The sequence below is a fragment of the Tachysurus fulvidraco genome, chromosome 10, assembly GCF_022655615.1.
Source record: "Tachysurus fulvidraco isolate hzauxx_2018 chromosome 10, HZAU_PFXX_2.0, whole genome shotgun sequence".
Taxonomy (NCBI): Eukaryota; Metazoa; Chordata; class Actinopteri; order Siluriformes; family Bagridae; genus Tachysurus; species Tachysurus fulvidraco.
Window position 1 is genome coordinate 26,122,811 of NC_062527.1, and position 26,896 is coordinate 26,149,706.

At 39.3% G+C, this 26,896-nt stretch overlaps 1 protein-coding gene and 2 long non-coding RNA genes across 11 annotated transcripts; all 3 read right to left on the minus strand.

Moving 5' to 3' along the window:
- Positions 1-6: 6 nt before the first annotated feature.
- LOC125145694 lies at positions 7-26,896 on the minus strand. 9 transcript variants are annotated; one of them, XM_047819607.1, is made up of 8 exons: positions 8,161-8,758; positions 4,597-4,680; positions 4,139-4,477; positions 3,396-3,710; positions 2,443-2,586; positions 2,269-2,309; positions 1,034-1,058; positions 7-790 (listed from the first exon to the last, which is right to left on the minus strand). In XM_047819607.1, the coding sequence occupies exons 1-8, from the start codon at positions 8,177-8,179 to the stop codon at positions 768-770; spliced, it is 990 nt and encodes a 329-aa protein (XP_047675563.1). In that variant the 5' UTR covers positions 8,180-8,758; the 3' UTR covers positions 7-767. The 9 variants fall into 9 exon arrangements, 8 of the variants coding, with proteins under 8 accessions (XP_047675563.1, XP_047675559.1, XP_047675561.1 ...); XM_047819603.1 differs by having other exon boundaries at positions 7-822; positions 1,018-1,058; positions 8,161-8,757; XM_047819605.1 differs by having other exon boundaries at positions 7-822; positions 956-1,058; positions 8,161-8,755.
- LOC125145695 lies at positions 9,291-19,667 on the minus strand. Its single transcript, XR_007144136.1, has 3 exons — positions 19,517-19,667; positions 11,177-11,928; positions 9,291-11,054 (listed from the first exon to the last, which is right to left on the minus strand). It is a non-coding gene; the product is annotated as an uncharacterized LOC125145695 (long non-coding RNA).
- LOC113649483 lies at positions 12,246-19,426 on the minus strand. Its single transcript, XR_007144135.1, has 2 exons — positions 19,290-19,426; positions 12,246-12,530 (listed from the first exon to the last, which is right to left on the minus strand). It is a non-coding gene; the product is annotated as an uncharacterized LOC113649483 (long non-coding RNA).

The window sequence follows — 26,896 nt, forward strand, 5'->3', positions numbered from 1 at the left end:
TGTAAAGAGCTTCGCATATTTTGGAAGGAAATTCTTACCATGATCGGTCAGTTAATTGGAGATAATGTTCCTCTTGAACCAGAACTGTATGTATTCCATCTATACCCAATAAATTTGGTCGTAAATGCAAGAAAATGTAAACTAATAGACTTTAGTTTTCTACAGGCCAAACGTGTCATTGCATTAAAGTGGAAAGACACTCAAAGACCCTTTTCTAACCAATGGATCAAGGAAATGTCCTTAAACCTTGCTTTGGAAAAACTGACATTTGCTATCAAAGGGAAGTTAAATTACTTTTATAAAATCTGGACTAACTTTCTACACTTCTGCGATCAAGTGGACTTTACAGCAGAATAACTTTGGAGAAAAACAAGGTTAAAGAACACTGAATTGCTGCAGTTATTACTGTATTATCAAAATATTATCTAATTGAAGTGTATTTTTATGTAATCTTTATTTTATATTTTTTATTTTACTTATTTATTTATTTTATGTTCCTATTGTAATTGTTCCTTTTGATATTTAATTCCTTGTAGGGTTTTTCTTTTTTGTCTTGATGTGGATAAAATCTTATAAAAATAGTAGAAATATAAATGTAAAAATTCCTGCTGTTCACATTTCATTATTTAGTGTAACATAACATGACCAAGACAGGTTAGATAGAAGAGTAACTGATGGTCCATGATGTGTGATCTGAGAGTTCTGCAGTAAATCAGAAGATCCTGACATGGTGATGAAGCTCCAGAGATGAACATCAGCTCAGTGGCTCAGGGATGAAGTTTAAGATGATCTGAAATCCATGATGAGATCAGAGCAGACCATCTGAGGGAGGAGAGGAGAGGAGAAGAAAAAAAAAACTTTATATCATGTAAAAAATGCCAAAGTTCATCTCTAAAGAAAAGAGATATAAAAATGAAAAGAAAAGAAATGAAATGAAATAAATAATTGGTGCCACCTTGTGTTGGTCATTAACTCTGTGATTGTGTGTTGACTGTTGGTTACGTCACACTGTCGGACCTTGTGTTGTACTGAACACTGTGATGATGTCCGTTTCCATCCTGTAGAGAGATTCAGATTCAGATGATGAAGAAACACTGAACAGTTTTTTTTCCTGTTTATTGTCTAAACTTTGACATTAACTGCACTGTTCTGTTTACTGAATTCTGTTCACTTACACTTATTAGAATATTTCACACTTTTCTTGTCACATTTCTAATTTAATCCCCTTAAACACTTGGCTTATTATTGTGGCTTCATATTAGATTAATAACTTATAATAATTCCTATAAATAAATAATATTAGTGTAAGAGTCAGAACACTTCAGACTGAGTGTGTGATGGTGACTGAAAAAAACAGGACAAAGTTTTTACTTTAATGCAAAAGTCCAGTTTTTTCTCTTTGTTCCTAACACATAGAACCTGGAAAATAGTGAATAAATAATACTGATATAAGTAATGACCTCAACACGAGTGTATTATGTGACTGAAACAGGTTTGTTTGTGTTTGAATCTCGTCTCAGTCATTTATAGAAATCCCACAGAGCCCCTTCCCTCCATCTCAGTCTGAACTTTCACCTGCACATCAAGATCATTCTCTGTGCTCAAAAAACTGCTCCATGAAAAGGAAATAAAAACAACACAGAAAATAAAGTACCACAGAATGTCCAGAAGTATAAAGTTTTAAAAAGAACAAAACTTTGAGGCCTTTTCTGACCAAAGTTTCTGTAATGTACCTTTAAAATGACATTGACCCAGGGAGGGTTGCCATGTTTCTGTAAACACCCCACATGAACTACAACCAAAATCCAATGATGTTTTTTTTTATTAACAACAAAAAAGTGGTCACATTCATTAATTTATTCATTCATTTTCAACCGCTTATCCGAACTTCTCGGGTCACGGGGAGCCTGTGCCTATCTCAGGCGTCATCGGGCATCGAGGCAGGATACACCCTGGACGGAGTGCCAACCCATCACAGGGCACACACACACACTCATTCACTCACATACACCACACACTACGGACAATTTTCCAGAGATGCCAATCAACCTACCAATCATGTCTTTGGTCCGTGAGAGGAAACCGGAGTACCCGGAGGAAACCGCCGAGGCACGGGGAGAACATGCAAACTCCACACACACAAGGCGGAGGCGGTAATCGAACCCCCAACCCTGGAGGTGTGAGGCGAACGACTAACCACTAAGCCACCGTGCCCCCTAAAGTCGTCACAATTTAATTAAATTTTTTTTTATTTGAATGTTTTCGTACCTGTTCACTGGAGTTTGTGGCACGTCTGAGACATGAAGATACTGATAATGATGATTTTCCGTTTTCAGAAACATAAGATAAATATTTCAAAATTATAATATTAGACAATAAACTTAGACACATGTTCAACACAATTATCATACAATTTAAAATAACAATTTTAACCAGTTTTACCTTTCACCCTGCTGTAGTACACAGACACGCAGATGATGATAATGATGATTACGATCCCAACATATAAAATAATCCAGTTGTTCCCTCCAGTCTGGTCTGAGTCTGAATCCTCTGATGAAGATCCTCTCTCATTAACACTGTCCTCTAAAACACACATTAAACCACACAGAGATATCAGTACAGTGCTGAGGAAAAAACGTGTCCTCAAAGAAAATCTATCAAACATCAGACTACATTTACTGATATTGTTCAGTGTTTTTCAGCCATACATGCAGATGATGTCATCACTGATCCTTAAATAATAATCAATGTTGTGCTGCTATAATAATATGAAGTGTTTTATTAAAGTTTATCCAGGAACAATAAGAGATGTTTTGAACTGGAGCTCACACCAGATTAAGAAAAGCCCTGTACTTTAGACACACCCCCTTGTCATGTCATTAAAATCTAACCAGGTTCCTTTTTCCATCCTAATGTACTGCTTTTTCCATGAAACCCTGTTCAGAGTGAAAGGATCACAAACACTGGGTCACTTTCATTTATTCTACATTCATAATGTTTTAATCAACTGGAAATGGAAAGTGAAGATATTTTATCAATGTCAGGTCAGAGTTATTGGTTAAGAACCATTTCAGTACTTTATCAGATCACAAGGCTCTTAGATGAGGATTGAGTGTTGATTATTGAGAGGAAGTGACTGAGTGTGTGCTGAAACAGTAGTGAAATACAGGACAGGAGGTGTGTGTTCTCCTCACTCAGTCTAACACAGCCATGAGAAGCTTTAGAATGATCTGGGAACATTAAACTGTGTAGTTCTCTCTCAACCAGGACTGAAAAACACTGACATCTACAGGAAACAAGCTGCTCAAGTCACTCAGTAACTTTCCAGACATTTTAAACTTTGTGTACTGATATGTGTCGTACTCAGTATCGTCTGAGATTAATCCACTTACCAACAACAGACAGTTTAACCTTCTGGACCAAGACAGATTCCTGTGTGTCTGTAATTAACATGGAGCTGCTGTAGATTCCTGTATCATTAACTCTGATGTTCTTCATCACCAGGGAACAGTTTCCTTTAAGCAGCTCGTCCTCAGGAACGTCCACACGACCCTCATATCCTTCACCCACATATGAATCTTTACCCTTTCGCTCAAACACAGTCTCAGTATCAATAAACCACTGAACGTAAGGAGTTTTGATGGATAGATGACTCCAATCACACGGCAGGACAACTGTGGAACCCACTGGAGCTGATATCTGAAGAGCTTCAGAGACACAGAAAAACCTTTTAGGAAATGATCTGATGTTAGGAACTTTATATTTTTATTTCTTTTATAGAAACTGATTGTTTTTGTTGTCCTGTGAGCTTCATATCTGATCACTTGTTCTTGTCCACATGAAAGTAAAAGTTTTTTAATTGTTGCTGCAGGATCTCAGTCCTGATGAACATCTCTAATCTCACCCAGATGACCTCTGAACCTTTCTGACAAACTTTCTACAAATAAAATATTGTCTGTGTCTTATTTATGTCTGTATTTGTGTATTTTTCTAACACATCATCTGTTAACTCTAAATAAAGTATTGATTCCTCTCTATAATAGATGTTGTTATTGTTCCTTATTTCCAGCTCTGTTATCTGAGACACTGTGACTTCTATAATTAGTCAATATTTTACACTGAACAGTTTACTCACCATTGACTGAGAGTGTAACATTGTTAATTTCTTTCGCTTCCCCAGTGTTAGTGTTCACATGTTCCACTCTAATGGCTTTGTAGATTTGGTCATCAGTAAATCTGACATTCTTCAACACCAGGGAACAGTTTCCTTTACGCAGCTCGTCCACAGGAACATCCACACGTCCTTCATATCCTGATCCTGAATATGTACCATTACTGCTTCTCTCAAACACAGGGACTTTATTGAGCTGCCACTTAATAAATGATGTTGGTTTTAACTCTTCAGTCAGTGTACACGGCAGGATGACTGTGGAACCCACTGGAGCTGATACAGTAACCAGAGATTCTGCACTGTCTGTGGGAGAAACATTACAATCTACAGGATTTGTAACATTTGACAAAACATTGTTGTGATATTTGATTCAATAGAAGGACACTTCTGTCTTGTTGGTGTTGTAGAACCTGGTCACTCACCCACACATGCACAGACCCATAAGATGGAAATATAAAGGAGGGACATGATGTCTGGAAGACTCTTGTGGAGTGTTGGCAGATTTTCTGAAACAAACAAACAGAGACATGTTATAAATAAAAGCTACAGAACAACTGACTGATGTCACACACACTTCTATAGCAGTTAGCATGTGTTTAACTCTTCAGTGAATCCAAATCTTTACAAATGTCTCTTAATTTCACTGGTTTCATTTTTCAGGCCGTATTAAAAAATTTTTAAAAACTGCTTTGTTGACCTGTATAGTGTGACCTCAGTGGGTAAGACATAGTCTACTGATCAGAAGGTCATGGGTTTAAATCCCAGCAATGTCACGCTGCCTTTGCTTTATGTTTGATCATGACATTTAACCCTCAACTGCTCATTTGTATGATGAGATAAATGTTAGTTGTTCTGGATCAGAGCTTCTGCTAAACGCTGTACAGGGATCAGGATACGAGTTTTAGTGTTTTTACTGAGTATCAGATTAATAAGAGACTCATTACATCATAAACTCAACCTGAACTCACTGCTGAGAACTAAATCCAATCAGCCTTCACTAAACAATGCTAGGAGCTAAAAATCCTGATCTATCACTACATTACACCATTTCTGCTGATTTACTTTATACACAGAAATCTACCTTTCAGTTTACATATGAACACGTGACTGAGTATAACACGTGTACACAATCGTTCATGTAGAAAGAAGGAAATCATCAGCTTTTATACAAACACATGAAATTGTACAGAGTTAGTTGTGAAGTTTGTGATATTTGTGATAAGGTTCATCAGTGTGAATAAAGGATCAGTGATTGTGTTTATCACACAGAGCAGAGTCTAGACCAGGGGTCGGCAACCCGCGGCTCCGGAGCCGCAAGTGGCTCTTTCATCCCTCTGCTGCGGCTCCCTGTAGATTTGGAAAATAAATATTGAATTTAAATGTATTTCATTTTAGTTAGTTAGTTTTTTTTAATGTAATTCTAAAGATCATGATGCTTGTAATTCTAAAGATCATGATGCTCTAAATTCTAAGATCATGAAGCTCTTGTAACATTAAAATAAACCGTGTTTAATTTTTTTGTCGCTCCAAATATGCGTCATAACTGCCAACTTGTGAAATCCGACACACAGAAGCAGACGCATTTTTGGTTTGCTGCAGCCAGCAAGTTAAAGTTTTGATGTCATGCAGGGCTGTCAGGTGTCACGCATTGAGAGTGACAGTCACGCATTTCGGTCTTTTCTCATGCTCTTCCACCACACATGGTATTTCTCATGCAGAAAAACTTTTTGAATATTTATCATATATTTAATAAACCGCAGCACCAAAATGTATCAGTCCGCGCCACTGTCTCTATGGAACCGAGTCGAGTCAGTTCCTAGTCGAGCCTGACACTTATCAGCCAATCAAAAAAGAGAAGCTACACAATAGCCAATCAGAAAATAGCACTATCTGGGTAAGATTTAACGCAATAACCAATGAAAAAAAAATGGGGTTGCCGGGGGTAGGAGATGTCACGCTTGCCTGTCTTCAAAACTTGAGAGCCCTGGTCATGAATATGAAGAGGACTCAATTATACATTGAACATTTTATTTGAAAGTAACCTTTAACCCAGCGTCTTTTTTGTTAAGTTTAGTTCAAAATGTTCAAAATATTTTTGTTTGCCTGCAGAAATAAAATTTCATTTACTCGGTAGCAGTTCTTTGATTTCATACATGCAATACACTACAGTTTTTTCTATACTTTCCATGAAGGTAAAAAAACGATATATGCAGTGTTCTCTTCATTTTAGATGTCAAAAGGGTTTTGTGGCTCCCTGTGTTTTTGTTTTCTGTGCGAAACGGTCCAAATGGCTCTTTGAGTGTTTAAGGTTGCCGACCCCTGGTCTAGAACATACTGTAGGTCACTAACAGGTGGATCAAGTCTGTGCATTCCTGAAGTAAACACTGCAACTCAACCGTGCAAGACAGATGTGAGAGAATTAGAGTAAAGTTACACATGAAAGAAAGATAGCGATACATGTAGAAAACAAAGGGAGAGAAACAGACGAGTGAGACGGAGAACGGGAGAGAAACAGACGAGTGAGATGGAGAAAGGGAGAGAAACAGAGGAGTGAGACGGAGAAAGAGAGAATAAAGAACAAATGGCGCTCTCAAAAAAAAATTAAAGTTGGCAGCGAAAACATTTAATCCAGAAAGGACAGACTCATTTCTGTTCACACTACCCACTAAACCAGTGTGTCTCATATGTACAGAAACTGTGGCATTTATTAAAAGTGACAATGTGAAACGCCATTATGAGTCAAAACATAAAGGTTTTGAACAAACATATCCACTCAAATCTGAAGACAGCGTCCCTGAGACAGCTTTCCCAGGTCTGAGGAAAGTAGCCCTATACATCCTGACCATGTTTGGCTCTACATACAACTGCGAGGCAGCTTTCACTACAATGAACATAATCTAAACTAAATATTGTTCCAGGGTCACTAATGAGCAGCTCCACATGTGTATGAGAACGGCCCTGACTCCATTCAAGCCCAGGTTTAACATCCTGCCAGACTAGAGCTCAGTTCTCTCACTTAGATATAAAAGAGAAAGATAACATGGACTTCCTGATCTAAGAAGGAAACAGATTTCGTAAATTTGGAGGTGTTTTGTAGGAGTGGGAAAAGATAAACCTCAGCTGCTGTGTGTCTTTATTTAAACATACACAATTTTCACATTTTATTTATTTTCTCTTATTTTGAAATGTAGCCCTACTTTTATTTATTTAATGAGAGAATGTTATACATATTTACAATCATATATATGTTCAGTTCTATATTATGTGACAATAAATATTGTCAAAAGGTTTTTGAATTGTACTGAATTTATTTGATTTGACAGTCAGGTATTTATTGCTTGCAGATGTTGAGACAACTACTAGGCTCCTTAAATATATATCACACTAACTAGTTAGACATTATGATCTTCCGGACCTTTGCTTCAAGAAATTTTCTCTTACTGGACCTCTTTAAAATTTAGTTGAATACCTCTGGTTTAGAACATTAAACTACTGACAGAACAGAGCACAGATTTAGAAACATGAAGCACTTTTCACCCTGTTCATTAAACAAGATGATTACATGTTAATAACACTGGTATAACAGAATTATACACTAAACTGTCTCAGTATGAAGCACTTTGAAAGACTACAACGCACGCGCGAAAAAGCAAAAAAAAAAAGTAAAAGAAAATCGCTCTTGGATCAAACTGATAAATAATTTTCTTTACCATTGACGACATGTCCTGCATTTTAACGTAATTTTTTTGTTTATTTATGAAAGTAAAAATGATACTTTTAGTAGTTTTAGGGTGCCTGAGATCACAGACAGAGGGCTGGGGCAACCCTAAAAGGCCTACAGTAGAACCGATCCTGTTTCATCACTTACGTTTATTTGCAAAACAATGCCAAGTTTTTTCCACCAGAAATCTCCAGAAATCAGCAAAATACACAGCAAATAAAATAACAAAAATCGTGAGAGAGAAGAATTCAAAACTCAGCTTTACCTGAGAGACAGAAGAACATTTCCAGTGTGAATTTAATGTCCTGCTGCCATCTGTTTCGTGTTACAGCATCATGACTGCAGGAAGCTTTTACTTTCTCTTTATTTCAGTCTGATTACTTAAAGATTCTGTGAAGTTTCTTGTCTGTAGAATCTCCAACATTAAACGGTGACTACAGACAGAAGGTCTTCAGGCCTGGTCCAATTGTCTGGTATGAACATTCGGAGGATTATAAAGTTAAAAAAAGATTAAATCTGTTCTTATGTCGGTGTCCGTCCAGGTTTGTAAAACTGCGGTTAATCCAGCTATAAAAATAAATTTCACTAATACATGTTATTTAATCCAGATGTTCTTTACAGAAACACGGTCAAAGTATCAGCGCCGCACCCTGCAGGATGGACTGGAAATCTGTTCAAGTCCTAATGTAGCGTGTCTGGAACAAACACCGTCACCCACATGAACTACTCAGCGATGAGATCTGGCACTTTTAATCTGTTAATAAGGAGAAATCATCAGATCGAACGGAGTAGCAGCTCCTCCAACTCTGATATACACAGTGTTGTGTACAGGAAGGACCTCAGAGCGCATGCGTCCACCAGCCTCGTATAGTGTGACTGACGCCAAAAACATGACGTATGATGAGAAACACCCGGATGTGTGAAGCTGACGTCACTTCCTCCCCAAACAAGTACTCAAAGAAAAGATGCTCTACATTTTTATATATTTAAACAAAAATGATAAAAACAAAATTTTGTGAAGTTTATCACTTTATCTTGAATGTACAAAATGTAACATTAATATATAAAAAAAAGAAAAAAAAACTTTATTACAGAAATACATAAATTAGAGAAAAGGAAAACTCAAAACAAAAATCCAGTCACAGTAATATTTATACCAGTTACATCCCCCCTGAACTTCACAAATTTTGACTACAGGATAAAACACATTGGACTCAGACCAACTGTTATTTGAATTTTGTGCAACAGAATGTTTTCTACTCACAGGGAAGGTAAGAACAGCAGGTTGATCAGACCCACTGCAATCACCCACAAATGGTGCCTTAAACACCTGTTACAACCGTCAAGGGGACGATCGAAACAGAATGGGTAAATGAATGTCTTTATACAGAGATGTTATAATTCACAATCTTTTATTTAAGGGTGGACAAGGATTTTAGGCTTCAGAGGAGGACAAGGCCAAAATAATAAATAGAACAATCTTCCAAACACCTGTCTCTCTCTCTTACTAAACTGAAAAATGAAAAAAAAAATACATTTCTTCTTACCTAACTCCCTCTAACAAAAACAATATAATAAAAGTTTCCAAAATACCTTGTCACCATGTTTTGGGAAAAGGTGTATAATGAAATTGGCTGGCTAACAAGTCAAAACAGAGTCTGTAATCGTAGTCTATATCAGACATGGGTCAAGCACAACCAGTTGAAATAATAAATATAAACCAAAACAAAACTCACAAGCTCAACACACTCGGAATACAAACTTTCTCTCTAAGATGGGACAATCAAAAATGACTGAAAAGGGTTAACATTCAGAGAATATAGCATACAAATAGACAATGCAATGAACACAAAGCAAACACAATTGCACAAGAGGCAAAGAGGTCACAATCAGGGATCCAGACAGGCCTTTTATCTGGAACAGATGGAGATTATAACCAATCGGAGGTGTCCTCCTATTAACTCCGGAAACCGCCTTCCTGAAAACACCAGAGGACAGCATTTCATTTGTAGATGAAACTTCATCTCGGATCCAAACAACAGTAATCCAAACCAATGTGCTGTGAAGTCTGAAAATCATCTTCACTCGTCTTCACACGACTGTTCTAGGAAGAGCACGAGGATGTTTAGACATCGTTACTATGACTTTAGATATCATTACATTCCCAAAAAAAATCAGACAATACTGTCAGTGAAGAATGAAGAATATTTCTTATTGATAAAATAATAAATATTGTTTACTGTAAATATTTACATATAAATTCTACATTTAATGGGGCTTCATATAATCAATATATTAAAAAACCATAAGACATGTACCATTTTACTCCCATCAAGTATTTCTTAAATACGTTTTTCACTGTAAAATATGCATGCAGGCAAAAACAGCATCAGTTCCAGTACTCAAAGAAGTAAAAAGTAATGGAGATGTGACAAAAATAAAGGCTTCATCTTCTAAATCTGTTAGCCACTAGCACCTATCTCCTATGCAGTACACACTCTCTCTCACACACACACACTTGCACACACTCATGCACGCATACTATTATTTCTTCTTATTATATTTTAAAAAAGTAAAGATTTAGTAAAAAAAAAAACACCCCTGTAATAAAACTTCAGTAACAGTGCATGATATTAATTTATATTACTGAGAGGAGCTGAACCCAGGTTCCTCCTCAACTACAAAGTTCCTGCACATGACTTCAGCCATTGTACATACTGTGTCCACTGCTGCAAACAAACCACATCAAAATAAAACAACAAATAAAAATATAAATGTAAAAATTAAAGCTGTTCACAGTTCATTATTTAGTGTAACATCACATGACCAAGACCAAGTCAGGTTAGATAGAAGAGTAACTGATGGCCCATGATGTGCTATCTGAGAGTTCTGCAGTAAATCAGAAGATCCTGACATGGTGATGAAGCTGCAGAGATGAACATCAGCTCAGTGGCTCAGGGATGAAGTTTAAGATGATCTGAAATCCATGATGGTTGGCACTCTGTCCAGGGTGTATCCTGCCTTGATGCCCGATGAAGCCTGAGATTCATGGGGAGCCTGGGCACAGGCTCCCCATGACCCGAGGTAGTTTGGATAAGCGGTAGAAAATGAGTGAATGAATGAATGAATGAAATCCATGTTACGATCAGAGCAGACCATCTGAGAGAGGAAAGGAGAGGAGAAGAAAAAAAAACTTTATACCATGTAAAAAATGCCAAAGTTCATCTCTAAAGAAAAGAGATATAAAAAAGAAAAGAAAAGAAATAAATAATTGGTGCCACCTTGTGTTGGTCATTAACCCTGTGTTTGTGTGTTGACTGTTGTGTACATCACACTTTCGGACGTTGTGTTGTACTGAACACTGTGATGATGTGTGTTTCCATCCTGTAGAGAGATTCAGATTCAGATGATGAAGAAACACTGAACAGTTTTTTTTCCTGTTTATTGTCTAAACTTTGACATTAACTGCACTGTTCTGTTTACTGAATTCTGTTCACTTACATTTATTAGAATATTTCACACTTTTCTTGTCACATTTCTAATTTAATCCCCTTAAACACTTGGCTTATTATTGTGGCTTCATATTAGATTAATAACTGATAAATCCTATAAATAAATAATATTAGTGTAAGAGACAGAACGCTTCAGACTGAGTGTGTGATGGTGACTGAAAAAAACAGGACAAAGTTTTTACTTTAATGTAAAAGTCCAGTTTTTTCTCTTTGTTCCTAACACATAGAACCTGGAATATAGTGAATAAATAATACTGATGTAAGTCATGACCTCAACACGAGTGTATTATGTGACTGAATCTCGTCTCAGTCATTTATAGAAATCCCACAGAGCCCCAACCCTCCATCTCAGTCTGAACTTTCACCTGCACATCAAGATCATTCTCTGTGCTCAAAAAAACTGCTCCATGAAAAGGAAATAAAAATAACACAGAAAATAAAGTACCACAGAATGTCCAGAAATATAAAGTTTAAAAAAAAACAACTTTGAGGCTTCTTCTGACCAAAGTTTCTGATCTTGTCTAATTGTAACCGGCCGAGCTCTGGCAACTTCTACTCTCTGCGTTGTGTAATAAAAGACCCGGAAGAACTGGAGCCGCTGCTGAACTGGAGAGTTTATTCTGCACAAACCAAAGAGTACAGCACAAGAATAAACCGTAGTCTGTGATTCTTCACCTCTACTCAGCACGCACACCGCGGTCTGAGGAAGCAGCGCGATAATATCATACCATAAACAATATAAACACATTATGAATGGCATTGATATATAATCATGAATCACAAAAACTAATTAATACAAAATGAATACATTGAAAACCAAAACAAATGTAAATCGCACCTGCACAAACCAAAGAGTACAGCACAAGAATAAACCGTAGTCTGTGATTCTTCACCTGTACAAACCAAAGTAGCCATTTTAGAATCATCTCGGTCTGTCGGCACACACACATACCGAGCAGCTATACACGGTAACAAACCCACTAAACCCAACCCAGCTATATGCAAAACGCTTGCTAATACATCAAAAAAACTGTGAATAATAATATTAACGCATATTACAACTTTAATCAACTTTTCAAAACTTTTCAAAACTTATACCAAAAGAGCACCGCTAACTGCTTACCTCTACTCAGCACGCACACCGCGGTCTGAGGAAGCAGCGCGGGCTGAACCAGAATGACGTCACCATTAAAGAGACATGCAAAATATTTTTCCAAAATGGCAAAAAAAATTAAATACGAATGAAAATAATAAGGTTTTCATGAACAAATTAACACTAAATAAACAGTTGGAAATGAAAGGATAATTAGTGAAATACATCAATATTTTACTTATATTAACAATCGTCACATTCACCCCTCCTGAATTTCACTAATATCCTGACCAAATGACACAAAATTGGTCCCATAGAACCAGATTTTTCCAATGACCCTCATTCACAGTTCAACATAGAAAGTTACCCGCTTCACAGGTTAAGAGAAATCCAAGGTTGATCAGGTCTTGGACACTCTTAGAACAATATGCTGCCTGGTACAACATACAATAATCTGGTCTATTTTACACTTCTGAAATTCACCAAATGGAACCAAATGCCCTTTTTTTTTTAAAATAAAGAAAGGAATGATCCTGCTCTCTTTACTACTGGTGACTCCCCTTTCTGACCATAAAATGACTTCTGTGCCATGGACTCGATTAAACGGCTAACTTTTTTGACCACCCTCCCTGCACGGGTGCTAACACCCGGTGTGTCAGTAGAAATGTGAGCTTGTGTGTCAACAATACTGTTGGCATGAGAGTCATTCACAATTTCCATTTCTAGGTCAGGATTACTTGCTGGGAATTCAATCTCTATGACAGACGCTTGATCAGAACCCCCAACAGCCTCATTTTCACTGAGGTTTTGGTCACAGACACTTCGACTGTGGACTGTGTGATCAGATCCCAGAACATCAACTTCGATAAACTCTTGACCTTCAATCTCCTTTTGAATGTCCTTGTCATCTTGAAGTGGTTCAACAGGTAAGAAGCTGATATCAAGAATCAAATTTCGATGCACCACCTTGGATCCTCCTTCCTCGTCAATCAATTTGTATATATTGGTTTGAAGGTTCCGATTCTTTACAGTGTAGACGGTTGGATCCCACTTATCGGCAAGTTTTTTCTTTCCTCTCTCACTCTTGTTTGCAAGGAGCACTCTGTCCCCGATGTTCAAATACGTGCCCTTTACCTTTCGATTATAACACCTGGCTTGCTTTTTCTGCTCTTTCTCAGCATGTTTCTGAGCAATGTGTGCTGCTTCGTGAAGGTAAGACATGAGTGTTCTCACATAACTACCATGGTCCACAATCACAGGGTCATGCAACACCTGTCCAAATATGACATCAACCGGTAACTTTGGAATACGGCCGAACATCAACTGGAATGGGGCGTAACCAGTGGTCTCATGTACTGTGGCATTATATGCGAAGGTCAAAGTCTGTATCTGCTCGGGCCACTTGTGTTTCTCTTTGAGAGGCAGAGAACGGAGCATATTACCCAGAGTTCGATTGAACCGCTCTGTCCCCCCGTTTCCCATCGGATGGTACGCAGTAGTGTGTGACTTCTCAATGCCTGCCAGCTTGAGCAATTCTGCTATGAGGTTACTTTCAAAGTTGGCTCCCTGGTCTGTATGAATGCGTGTCGGGAAACCATAAACACAAAAGAGGCGATCCCACAACTTCTTTGCAATTTGTTTTGCTTTTTGATTTACACACGGAAAGGCATGGGCCAGCTTTGTGAAGTGATCAGTCACAACTAATACGTCAACAGAGCGCTGCTTGCTGTCCTCAGCAGTCCAAAAATCCAGACACACTAACTCCATGGGGGCAGAAGTTCTAATGCTCTCAAGTGGAGCTCGTGCAGATGGCTCGGGTGTTTTGGCCAATATACATCTCTGGCAACACTTGACATACTCCCTTACGTCACGCTCCATTCCAGGCCAGAAAAAGCGATGTCGGGTTAGCTGGAGTGTTCTTGACTGTCCCTGATGTCCAGCAAGGTCATGAACACCAGTTAGAGCTTTAGTCTTAAGACTAGAAGGAAGTACAAGTTGGAACCTTTTGTGATGGCTTAGAGGATCTTTAGAGACACGATAGACCACTCCATCCTGAATCTTCAGCCGATCCCATTGCTTAAGAAGAACTAAAGCTCTGGCGTCCAATCCAACCCTTTCTCGCCTTGAAGGCCGTTTCCTTTGACTCAGGAAAGGCATAATCTTTGAGATTACTGGGTCTGACTCTTGACCCTGTTGGATCTCCTGAAGAGGGATTACTGGAATTGTGTCACACCCAGGCATTACTGCATCCTGAACGGACTGAACTGCCTGAATGGCCCTCATCTCAGTTACAGTCTCCCACTGATTATGGAGGTTCAGATAAGTTTCAACTGCTGTGTGATCACAGGACACTGCAGAATTCAACTGTGACAACACAAGGAGGCTGTTCACTTGTAAACGGAAAGTGTCTTGAATTCCATTTTCGCTAATACCTTCAGCCTCATTGAGTAAACTACCATATTGCTCCGTAATGAGCCTGTGACTGACTGTTTTTGTGAAAGGATCCCGACTCAAAGCATCGGCTACAGTGTTCTTTCTTCCCGCGATATGTTTGAGATCGAAAGAGTAAGCCGCAAGCTTAGACACCCAGCGCTGTTCACAAGCATCCAGTTTAGCTTTCGTTAGAATGTATGTGAGCGGGTTATTGTCCGTCCATACGGTGAACGTGTGGCCCTTTAACCAATGGCTGAATTTCTCACACACACTCCACTTTAAGGCTAAGAACTCAAGCTTGTGTGCTGGGTACCGCTTCTGAGAATTGCTTAAGGATTTGCTAGCGAATGCAATTGGACGGGCTTTCTCTTCGCCTGCTGATATCTGTGATAACACTGCCCCAAGTCCATCCAGAGAAGCATCAATTGACAAGATTAATGGGAGAGAGAAGTCGGGGTGGGCTAGAACCACACTATGTAGCAAGCTCTCTTTCAGTTTAGAAAGGGCATCATCACACTCTAAGGTCCAATCCGCTATCTTGAGCTTTCTGTATGTACCAGCCTTAGCCTCGGTTTTAACCTTTGACCTCCTTTTCTGCCCAGCTGTCAGTGAAAAAAGTGGTTTAGCTATGGAGGAGCAATTTGGGATGAAGTGCTGGTAATAGAGGATCATTCCCAAAACAGACTTAATCCTCCGTACAGATGGAGTACACCCATCTTCTTCCATGAGGTCAGCTTTTGTCAGTTGGGCTATGGCTTCGACCTTTGACGGATCAACAGAAACACCATTCCCATCAATGATGTGACCTAAAAACTTAACAGAGGCTCGCATCAAATGGCACTTTTTTGGACTTAACTTGAGATTGTGGTTCCTCAATCGTTGGAATACTACCGCCAACCTTTCCAGAGCCACACTCTCATCGGGTGCAAACACCAACAGGTCGTCCAAGTAACACAACAGGCTACTAAAATTCAGATCTCCAAAGATACTCAACATCATACGCATAAAAGATGCTGGACTGTTGCACAGCCCTTGAGGCATCCTGTTATATTCGTGGAGTCCTACTGGGGTAGTAAATGCTGTATACTTCTTATCTTCTTCAGCCATGGGGATGTTATAAAAGCCTGATGTTAAATCCATAGTACTGAAGAGAGTATTTCCACCCAAGGCAACTAGACAATCAGATTGGTGTGGGAGCGGGTGTGCATCTTTAATAGTTCTAGCGTTTAGCCATCTAAAGTCCGTACAAATCCTCAAGCCGCCATCTTTCTTCCATACTAGAACTAAGGGCGAAGCATATTCACTCACTGATTTCCGAATTATTCCTTGCTCCTCCATCTCAGATAGAACTTGGCGCAATTTTTGATAGTGGCCAGGTGGCACTCGACGGTATGGCAGTCGAAACGGACGCTCGTCCATTAGGCGGATGCGATGGACAAAATCTCTGACCTCCCCACAATCCAAAGCATGTTTGGAGAATACATCATTGTAGTTCTCAAGCAGCTCTACAAGCCTTTCTTTCACTGTATCTTTAACAGAACATGAGTCAATATCAATGTCACTGAGACCTACAGTCTTTAGTCTCTGTTTGAGATCAGTTGTAACACCAGCTTGAGAAGGCCGTTCAGATGTTGGTACTTGGACATGACTGAAACCCTGCAACAAATCAAAATCTTCAACAGCTATGCATGGGAACACATCTGCGAGCTTACGATTCCTCTTGAGGGTAACTGGTTTGTCCGAAAGGTTGGTAACTTTCAAAGGAACCCAACGATCTCCCCACAACGGTGTAACAACGCGGCCAATGATGATGTCCCGTGGCATGGATCTAGAAGAAGTGGCCTCTACGATTACAGTGCTTCCTGTTGACATAGCAGCATTACTTGGCAGCCTTCCCCAGACAAGGTGCTCTTGTTTGGCCATAAGAGTAACTGATTGCTGAAGCTTAACAGTCCCAACCTTGTCGGGTGGATTTCCACCTCTCCAGCGGCAAGTATTTGCCATGACATCCAAGAATTGTTCACACGATGGAGATGGCTCTGAGATACGGTTAGACAAAATCCTCCAGTAATCATCACTGATCTTCATCCTGTGCATGAGGAACTTAATTACATTGGTACCAATGATCAAGTCATCTCTTTGTCCTGGCACAACTAGAACAGGCACTAAACATCTCTCACCATATACCGTCAGCTCGACTTCATACATACATTTGGGTTTAGTTGCTTTACCTCCACATCCTATTAACATTATCTCCTGTGGTAACGGTGTGGCCTTTGGCAACGCATCTTCACTCAGCATCCTGCTCTCTACTGCTTCACTGAAAGTACATGCCATAGATCCTGAGTCCAACATTCCCATCATCTGAAATTTGTTGTCAACATAGACAGGTGCATAAAACAATTCATCGAACACTTCAAGAGTTTGCATATTCTGTGCAATCACTTTAACTTCAGCCGGGGCTTGGGCACATGCATTTTCATAAACTTGTTTAGGATCTGCACTTTTGAGGGTTTGTTCCAATCTACCCACACGTCCCCTCTCCAGGTGTGGGACGACTATTTTAAAGTTGGTGAACTCTCAGGTGTTTGTGCAAACTGATTGACATTGTTGGGTTGGTATTTTTCACAATCTCTCCGTATGTGACCAGACTGGAAACAGGCAAGACAAAGTCGATGTCGCCGACAATGTGCCAAAGTCGAATGCTCAGGGGAATGGCACACCTTACACGCTCTCGTAGGTGGTTGGCTTGGACGAGGGTGCCTCATCTCTGCTTGACTATTCTGGGAAAGAGCACGATCAAGTAGACTGATGAGTGTCTTCATGCAATTATCATCATTCTGTAAAGTAGATGGGGTACTAGAGTTAGTGTTATCAGATGACACTACAGGTAAAACGCTGGTTGCAACATCACCCTCCATAGGTGACTGGGTGTAAGCTGTAGCATTTCTTACAGCAAAGCTACGCTTGGATTTGACTGCTACTTGTTCTTTTTGTTCAGTCTGATATCTGTCAAGATGTTCTTGTACCTCACTCGCAGTCCACTTATCAGGTGCTTTTAAACGGAAAATGGCTGACAGGGATAGATCTGGGCAATGCTTGACAAACATCATTGCTGCCTCTTGGCACGGATTATCCATATGTCGCCCAAGCCTGGTTAAAGCCTCCTCTGCAACATCAACAGCCTTATTTAGACGGACCCAGTACTCAACTGGATTTTCTCCTGCAACAGGCACTGTGCTGTAAAAATCAGCTAAGGGCATGTAGGAATATCTGACCTCGCTGAAATGCTGTTTCAGAATATCAAATATCACTTTGGGGTTCTCAGAGGGTCTCAGGGAGGTGTTACTGCGAAGGGTAATTCTAACAATATCTTTGGCTTTACCCATTAGTCTTGAAAAGATTTCGTTACAATGCTCCAACACTGGTATGCCTCTTTTCCGCAGGTAAGTGTCCACTAAATCTTCCCATTCATGCACACTGAACTTATCTGTTCCATCTCCTCGGAAGACAGGGGGCTCTTTTGCCTCGGACTGCATGACTAGTTTAACTCCCGTCAAATTAAGAGAGGGTGCTTCTGAGAATGACTGACCTGCACCTAAACTACGAGTCTGTGCATTGTTAGATTCTCTTTCCCCATACGCTACCTCACTTTGAGTGGAAATTATAGTCTGTCCTACTTTCTGTGCAATATGTGTTATGAGATTAACCCATGCTGGATCACTTAGATCTGGAGAGGCAGATAGCGGATTACCCCGTAACTGACTAGGTGTTTGTTCAGTTACCCGTGTGGAACAAAATTCCGGTGGTGTTCGTTCTACATTACCCCTCAATGTAACAGGTGTAAAAGTATGGTCACTGAAAAGTCTCCCTCTGCCAAAACTTGAATTTGACACATTGCCATCAGCATCAAAATGATCCATATTGTAACCATGTGCCATCATTCCTCATTGCATTACATAACATACAATTCACCAAATAAGTAACGTTAATGATTTCAAATAATCTCAAATAATGAAAGGAAGAAAAGTAAAAGGCAGTGGAGCTAATTATACAGTGAAACGTCCAGTTCAGTGAAAATGCACTATTTTGTGTTACTGTTCATTAAAACCTTGAATGAAGTGCAGCGCCCACCGGCGACCAAACGACATTGATCCTTGGATGAAGATCCGAAATGAGCTGATCTTCATCCGGGTCACGGCACCACTGTAACCGGCCGAGCTCTGGCAACTTCTACTCTCTGCGTTGTGTAATAAAAGACCCGGAAGAACTGGAGCTGCTGCTGAACTGGAGAGTTTATTCTGCACAAACCAAAGAGTACAGCACAAGAATAAACCGTAGTCTGTGATTCTTCACCTCTACTCAGCACGCACACCGCGGTCTGAGGAAGCAGCGCGGGCTGAACCAGAATGACGTCACCATTAAAGAGACATGCAAAATATTTTTCCAAAATGGCAAAAAAAATTAAATACGAATGAAAATAATAAGGTTTTCATGAACAAATTAACACTAAATAAACAGTTGGAAATGAAAGGATAATTAGTGAAATACATCAATATTTTACTTATATTAACAATCGTCACATAATGTACCTTTAAAATGGCAGTGACCCAAAGTAGGCAGGGAGGGTTGCCATGTTTCTATAAACTCCCCACCTGAACTACATCCAAAATCCAATGATGTTTTTGAAAAAACTGGTTAAACTTTTATTTATTTATTTTTATTTGAATGTTTTTATACCTGTTCAGTGGAGTCAGTGGCGCGACTGAGACCTGTTGATGATTTTCCATTTTCAGAAACATAAGAGAAATATTTCAATTATAATATTACACAATAAATTTAAACACGTTAAACACAATTACCACAAAAATTCTCTCTGATTCTTTCAGACATTAAACCTACAATTTTAACCAGTTTTACCTTTCACCCTGCTGTAGTACACAGACACACAGACGAAGATGATGATGATGATGATGATTACGATCCCAACATATAAAATAATCAAGCTTTTCTGGTGTGAGTCTGAGTCCTCAGATGAAGAACGAGTCTCATTAACACTGCCCTCTAAAACACACATTAAACCACACAGAGATATCAGTACAGTGCTGAGGAAAACGTGTCCTCTAAGAAAATCTATCAAACATCAGACTACATTTACTGATATTGTTCAGTGTTTTTCAGCCATACATGCAGATGATGTCATCACTGATCCTTAAATAATAATCAGTGTTGTACTGCTATAATAATATGAAGTGTTTTATTAAAGTTTATCCAGGAACAATAAGAGATGTTTTGAACTGGAGCTCACACCAGATTAAGAAAAGCCCTGTACTTTAGACACACCCCCTTGTCATGTCATTAAAATCTAACCAGGTTCCATGAAACCCTGTTCAGAGGGAAAGGATCACAAACACTGGGTCACTTTCATTTATTCTACATTTATAATGTTTTAATCAACTGGAAATGGAAAGTGAAGATATTTTATCAATGTCAGATCAGAGTTATTGGTTAAGAACCATTTCAGTACTTTATCAGATCACAAGGCTCTTAGATGAGGATTGAGTGTTGATTATTGAGAGGAAGTGACTGAGTGTGTGCTGAAACAGTAGTGAAATACAGGACAGGAGGTGTGTGTTCTCCTCACTCAGTCTAACACAGCCATGAAAAGCTTTAGAATGATCTGTGGGAACATTAAACTGTGTAGTTCTCTCTCAACCAGGACTGAAAAACACTGACATCTACAGGAAACATGCTGCTCAAGTCACTCAGTAACTTTCCAGACATTTTAAACGTTGTGTACTGATATGTGTCGTACTCAGTATCGTCTGAGATTAATCCACTTACCAACAACTGACAGTTTAACCTTCTGGACCAAGACAGATTCCTGTGTGTCTGTAATTAACATGGAGCTGCTGTAGATTTCTGTATCATTAACTCTGATGTTCTTCATCACCAGGGAACAGTTTCCTTTAAGCAGCTCGTCCTCAGGAATGTCCACACGACCCTCATATCCTTCACCCTGATATGGATCTTTACCTTTTCGCTCAAACACAGTCTCAGTATCAATAAACCACTGAACGTAAGGAGTTTTGATGGACAGATGACTCCAATCACACGGCAGGACAACTGTGGAACCCACTGGAGCTGATATCTGAAGAGCTTCAGAGACACAGAAAAACCTTTTAGGAAATGATCTGATGTTAGGAACTTTATATTTTTATTTCTTTTATAGAAACTGATTGTTTTTGTTGTCCTGTGAGCTTCATATCTGATCACTTGTTCTTGTCCACATGAAAGTAAAAGTTTTTTAATTGTTGCTGCAGGATCTCAGTCCTGATGAACATCTCTAATCTCACCCAGATGACCTCTGAACCTTTCTGACAAACTTTCTACAAATAAAATATTGTCTGTGTCTTATTTATGTCTGTATTTGTGTATTTTTCTAACACATCATCTGTTAACTCTAAATAAAGTATTGATTCCTCTCTATAATAGATGTTGTTATTGTTCCTTATTTCCAGCTCTGTTATCTGAGACACTGTGACGTCTATAATTAGTCAATATTTTACACTGAACAGTTTACTCACCATAGACTGAGAGTCTAACACTGTTAATTTCTTTCGCTTCCCCAGTGTTACTGTCCACATGTTCCACTGTAAAGGTTTGGCCATCAGTAAATCTGACATTCTTCAACACCAGGGAACAGTTTCCTTTACGCAGCTCGTCCACAGGAACATCCACACGTCCTTCATATCCTGATCCTGAATATGTACCATTACTGCTTCTCTCAAACACAATGTTTTTTCTGTTGATCTGCCACCTAATAAATTATGTATTTTTGAACTCTTCAGTCAGGTTACACGGCAGGATGACTGTGGAACCCACTGCAGCTGATACAGTAACCAGAGATTCTGCACTGTCTGTGGGAGAAACATTACAATCTACAGGATTTGTAACATTTGACAAAACATTGTTGTGATATTTGATTCCATAGAAGGACACTTCTGTCTTGTTGGTGTTGTAGAACCTGGTCACTCACCCACAAAGGCACAGACCCATAAGATGGAAATATAAAGGAGGGACATGATGTCTGGAAGACTCTTGTGGAGTGTTGGCAGATTTTCTGAAACAAACAAACAGAGACACGTTATAAATAAAAGCTACAGAACAGCTGACTGATGTCACACACACTTCTATAGCAGTTAGCATGTGTTTAACTCTTCAGTGAATCCAAATCTTTACAAATGTCTCTTAATTTCACTGTTTTCATTTTTTAGACTGAATTAAAAAAAAACTGTAAATATACTGTGTTGACCTGTATAGTGTGACCTTAGTGGGTAAGACATGGCCTACTGATCAGAAGGTCATGGGTTTAAATCCCAGCAATGTCACGCTGTCTTAATAAGAGACTCGTTACATCATAAACTCAACGTGAACTAACTCTGACAACAAACCAGTCTCACAGCAGTTGGTCACATAGGTCACAAATTTAATCCATTGATTACACGAATTTCCTTTTTTTTGTGTGTCACTCAGCACAGCCTTTCAATCTAATGTATTTCAATAGGAAGCATTTTTCGTGTCTGCACCACGTTTTTCTTTCTGCCGCACGGAAGCACTGTTTTTGCTCATTTGTAATTCAGACAGTAATCGGACAGTAAACTAAACACTACATTACCCATGGGCCTTATCTACTTTTTCTGTGTTGAAGACGTCAGCTAAAACTACCTGATGACCCACCGCTGATTCTCTTTTAATGATCTCCTCATCTTTCTTTCAACACATAAACATGAAAGTGTGCTTGATAATTCAACAATATGATGTCATGAACATCTGTTTTATTCGATTCTCCTGATTTCTTCAGACAGTGAATTCTCCTTCATTGCGCTCAAACCACTTCCCAGGTAATGTTACTTGAATGTGATGATCAAGTTTGAACATCTAGAATTCGCTTCCTGCTGAAATCAGCAAAATTCACAGAAAAAAATCATTATCTACCGCTTATCCGAACTTCTCGGGTCACGGGGAGCCTGTGCCTATCTCAAGCGTCATCGGGCATCAAGGCAGGATACACCCTGGACGGAGTGCAAACCCATCACAGGGCACACACACTCTCTCATTCACACACACACTCTCATTCACTTCCACACTACGGACAATTTTCCAGAGATGCCAATCAACCTACCATGCATGTCTTTGGACTGGGGGAGGAAATCGGAGTACCCGGAGGAAACCCCCGAGGCACGGGGAGAACATGCAAACTCCACACACAAGGCGGAGGCGGGAATCGAACCCCCAACCCTGGAGGTGTGAGGCGAATGTGCTAACCACTATGCCACCACGCCCCCCAAAGAAATACCAATTGAGCAAAAACAATGCTTCTGAGTGGCAGAAAGAAAAACGTGGTGCAGACATGAAAATGCTTCCTATTGAAATACATTAGATCGAAATTCTGTGCTTTGTGACACGTAAAAAGGGAAATACGTCTCCACGAACACGAATCAAATAGATTTCGTGACCTATGCGACGACCTGCCATGAGACTGGGTTGTTGACTAAATCCAATCAGCTTTCACTAAACAATGCTAGGAGCTAAAAATCCTGATCTATCACTACATTACACCATTTCTGCTGATTTACTTTATACACAGAAATCTACCTTTCAGTTCACATATGAACACGTGACTGAGTATAACACGTGTACACAATCATTCATGTAGAAAGAAGGAAATCATCAGCTTTTATACAAACACATGAAATTGTACAGAGTTAGTTGTGAAGTTTGTGATATTTATTTACTATTATGTGGATGTTTATCACCTTAATTTTGCTAAATAACCCATAAATATTTGACTGAAACCTGTCTATTAATATGTTTGCATGAACTTTAAGTTTGAAATTTTGTAACTGTTGCATCGCCTCTTACACCTGGAGCCTTGTACTTTTAATTATTTTCTATGGCATCGTGCTGGGTAAACAGAAGGAACATTGTGCTTTGTGAATTACCCATCGGGTGTTGGTAAACGGCGTGTGCTACAGTTTGCAAGGCCGATTGCGAAACGCAATAGGGAAACCGTTTGCCAGGATATACCCTGACCCTTCTGCTTTACGTCCAGGTCCTTATACTTCTCATAATGTTTCATGTCATTGTGTCTTCTTATGTTATATACTTTCGTTACCGACACGTTAGCTCCGTTAGCACACAAGACGAAGAGGGCTGTCCTTTATATTCGTGAACAGATAATCTGCCTCCCTCCTGTCTTGAAAGCTCCTATTGTCCATCTTTCGTTCGGCCATTTTTGTGTAGGGTGGAATTTATGGAATAAAAACACTGTCAATAATAATCGTACGTAATTCAATGCATTTGTGTGTAAATTTTAATTTTGCGTAGTTGGATCCCAAAATCTACGGCCACGACAGTTTACAGATACGAGATTTTGTGTGTTTGTTCAAATACAACTCCAAAATGTATGATTATGACATTTTACACACAACGCTTGTTTTCACAACACCTCTTTCCGAGGGAAGATGAATCGATTCCACGAAGTGCGCATGCGCCCCGCTCTCTTTTAAACCACTGGCGCCGAAATGGTGGATCAGCAGCCAAGCGCTCACTCATCGTCTCAGGTAAGTTGGGTTTTCCTTCCAAATTCGGACATGTTTAAGGGTTAGTTATCACTAATAACAGAGAGGAGTAATATTACAGAGACAGGTTAACTATAGTAAGTAAGATTAGCTCTCAGAGTAAGGTTACATTAGGTGCTTAAAGAATACAGCTGTGTAGGAGGTCATCACTGCAGTCTGTAGCGTGATGAGATAGGCCTACATAAAAGACACACACACACACACACACACACACACACACACACACACACACACACACACACACACACACACACACACACACACACACACACACACACACACCTCACACCTAGCCATTTCCTGCTGCACTGACTGCCCATTTGACTTGGACCTTCTTACTTGTGCTGACTGTCCACTGATATTGGACTGGTTCCCCATTTTCTGATGTCCAACACTTAAGGTGTCGGTCAACATCGACACCAGATTCAGGGCTGAGTGCAAGATGTCACCTAATGGAACCTGATAAACAATAAAATATGACTTTAACACTTAAGCAGTGAACACTTATATTGCATGACCTGTGTATTCCAGTGCATGTACACAGCTGTTAGTAAGTTAACACTTAAATTGCTAATTCTTTTATGTAGGCCTATCTCATCACGCTACAGACCGCAGTGATGACCTCCTAAACAGCTGTATTCTTTAAGCACCTAATGTAACCTTACTCTGAGAGCTAATCTTACTTACTATAGTTAACCTGTCTCTGTAATATTACTCCTCTCTGTATTAGTGATAACTAACCCTTAAACATGTCCGAATTTGGAAGGAAAACCCAACTTACCTGAGACGATGAGTGAACGCTTGGCTGCTGATCCGCCATTTCGGCGCCGGTGGTTTAAAAGAGGGCGCGGCGCATGCGCACTTCGTGGAATCGATTCATCTTCCCTCGAATAGTAATGCCTGTGAACGTGATGACGTATTTTTGACAGTTGTTTCGCAGACCGTTTTCGTGTGTGAAAAAGAGGTGTTGTGAAAACAAGCGTTGTGTGTAAACTGTCATAGTCGTACATTTTAAAGTATGATGTATTTGAACAAACACACAAAATCTCGTATCTGTAAACTGTCGTTGCCGTAAATTTTGGGATCCAACTCCGCAAAATTAAAATTTACACACAAATGCTTTGAATTACGTCCGATTATTATTGACAGTGTTTTTATTCCATAGACTTAACTTGCTCGGTGTGACTGTAACATGGTTTCTTAACGACTGTCAACAGAGAATGCTGTTCGTGACTACAGTATGCGTCAATACAGTGGCGGCATTCTGGGATTTGTAGCGGAGCATGAGGCTAGCCAACTGTAATGCACATCTGATATGATCTCACGGGCCAAATATAATTACACCAGAGTTTGACACCCCTGATATAGAACATTAAACTACTGACAGAACAGACCACAGATTTAGATATTTAACCCACAATTCTTTTCAAATCAATGGCAAGTTTTTTCCCAACAGAAATTTCCATAAATTAGAAAAATACACAAAAAATTAAATAACAAAAATCGTGAGAGACAATAATTCAAATCTCAGCTTTACCTCAGAGACAGAAGAACATTTCCAGTGTGAATTTAATGTCCTGCTGCCATCTGTTTAGTGTTATATTACAGCAACATCGTGACTGCAGGAAGCTTTTACTTTCTCTTTAGTTTAGTCTGATCACTTAAAGATTCTGTGAAGTTTCTTGTCTGTAGAATCTCCAACATTAAACAGTGAATACCGATGGAAGGTCTTCAGGTCTGGTCCAGTTGTCTGGTATGAACATTCGGAGGATTATAAAGTTTTAAAAAAAAGATTAAATCTGTTCTTCAGGTTTGTAAAACTGCGGTTAATCCAGCTATTAAAAAAAAAAACTTCACCAATGCATGTTATTTAATCCAGACGTTCTTTACAGAAACACGGTTAAAGTATCAGCGCCGCACCCTGCAGTGGATTGAATGGAAATCTGGTCCTAACAAGTCCTAATGTAGCGTGTCTGGAACAAACACTGTCACCCACAAGAACCACACAGCGATGAGATCTGGCACCTTTAATCTGTTAATATGGAGAAATCATCAGCTAAAAAGGAGTAGCGGCTGCTCCAACTCTGACACACACAGAGTTGTTTACAGGAAGGACCTCAGTGCAGTGTGACTGACGCTAAAACATGACGTATGATGAGAAACACCCGAAGTGTCCAGCTGACATCACTGCTCACCAAACTACTCAAAGAGAAATTCCCCTACATTTTTATATATTTAAACAAAAATGATAAAAACAAAATTTTGTGAAGTTCATCACTTTATCTTGAATGTACAGTAAAGTGTAACATTAATATAAAA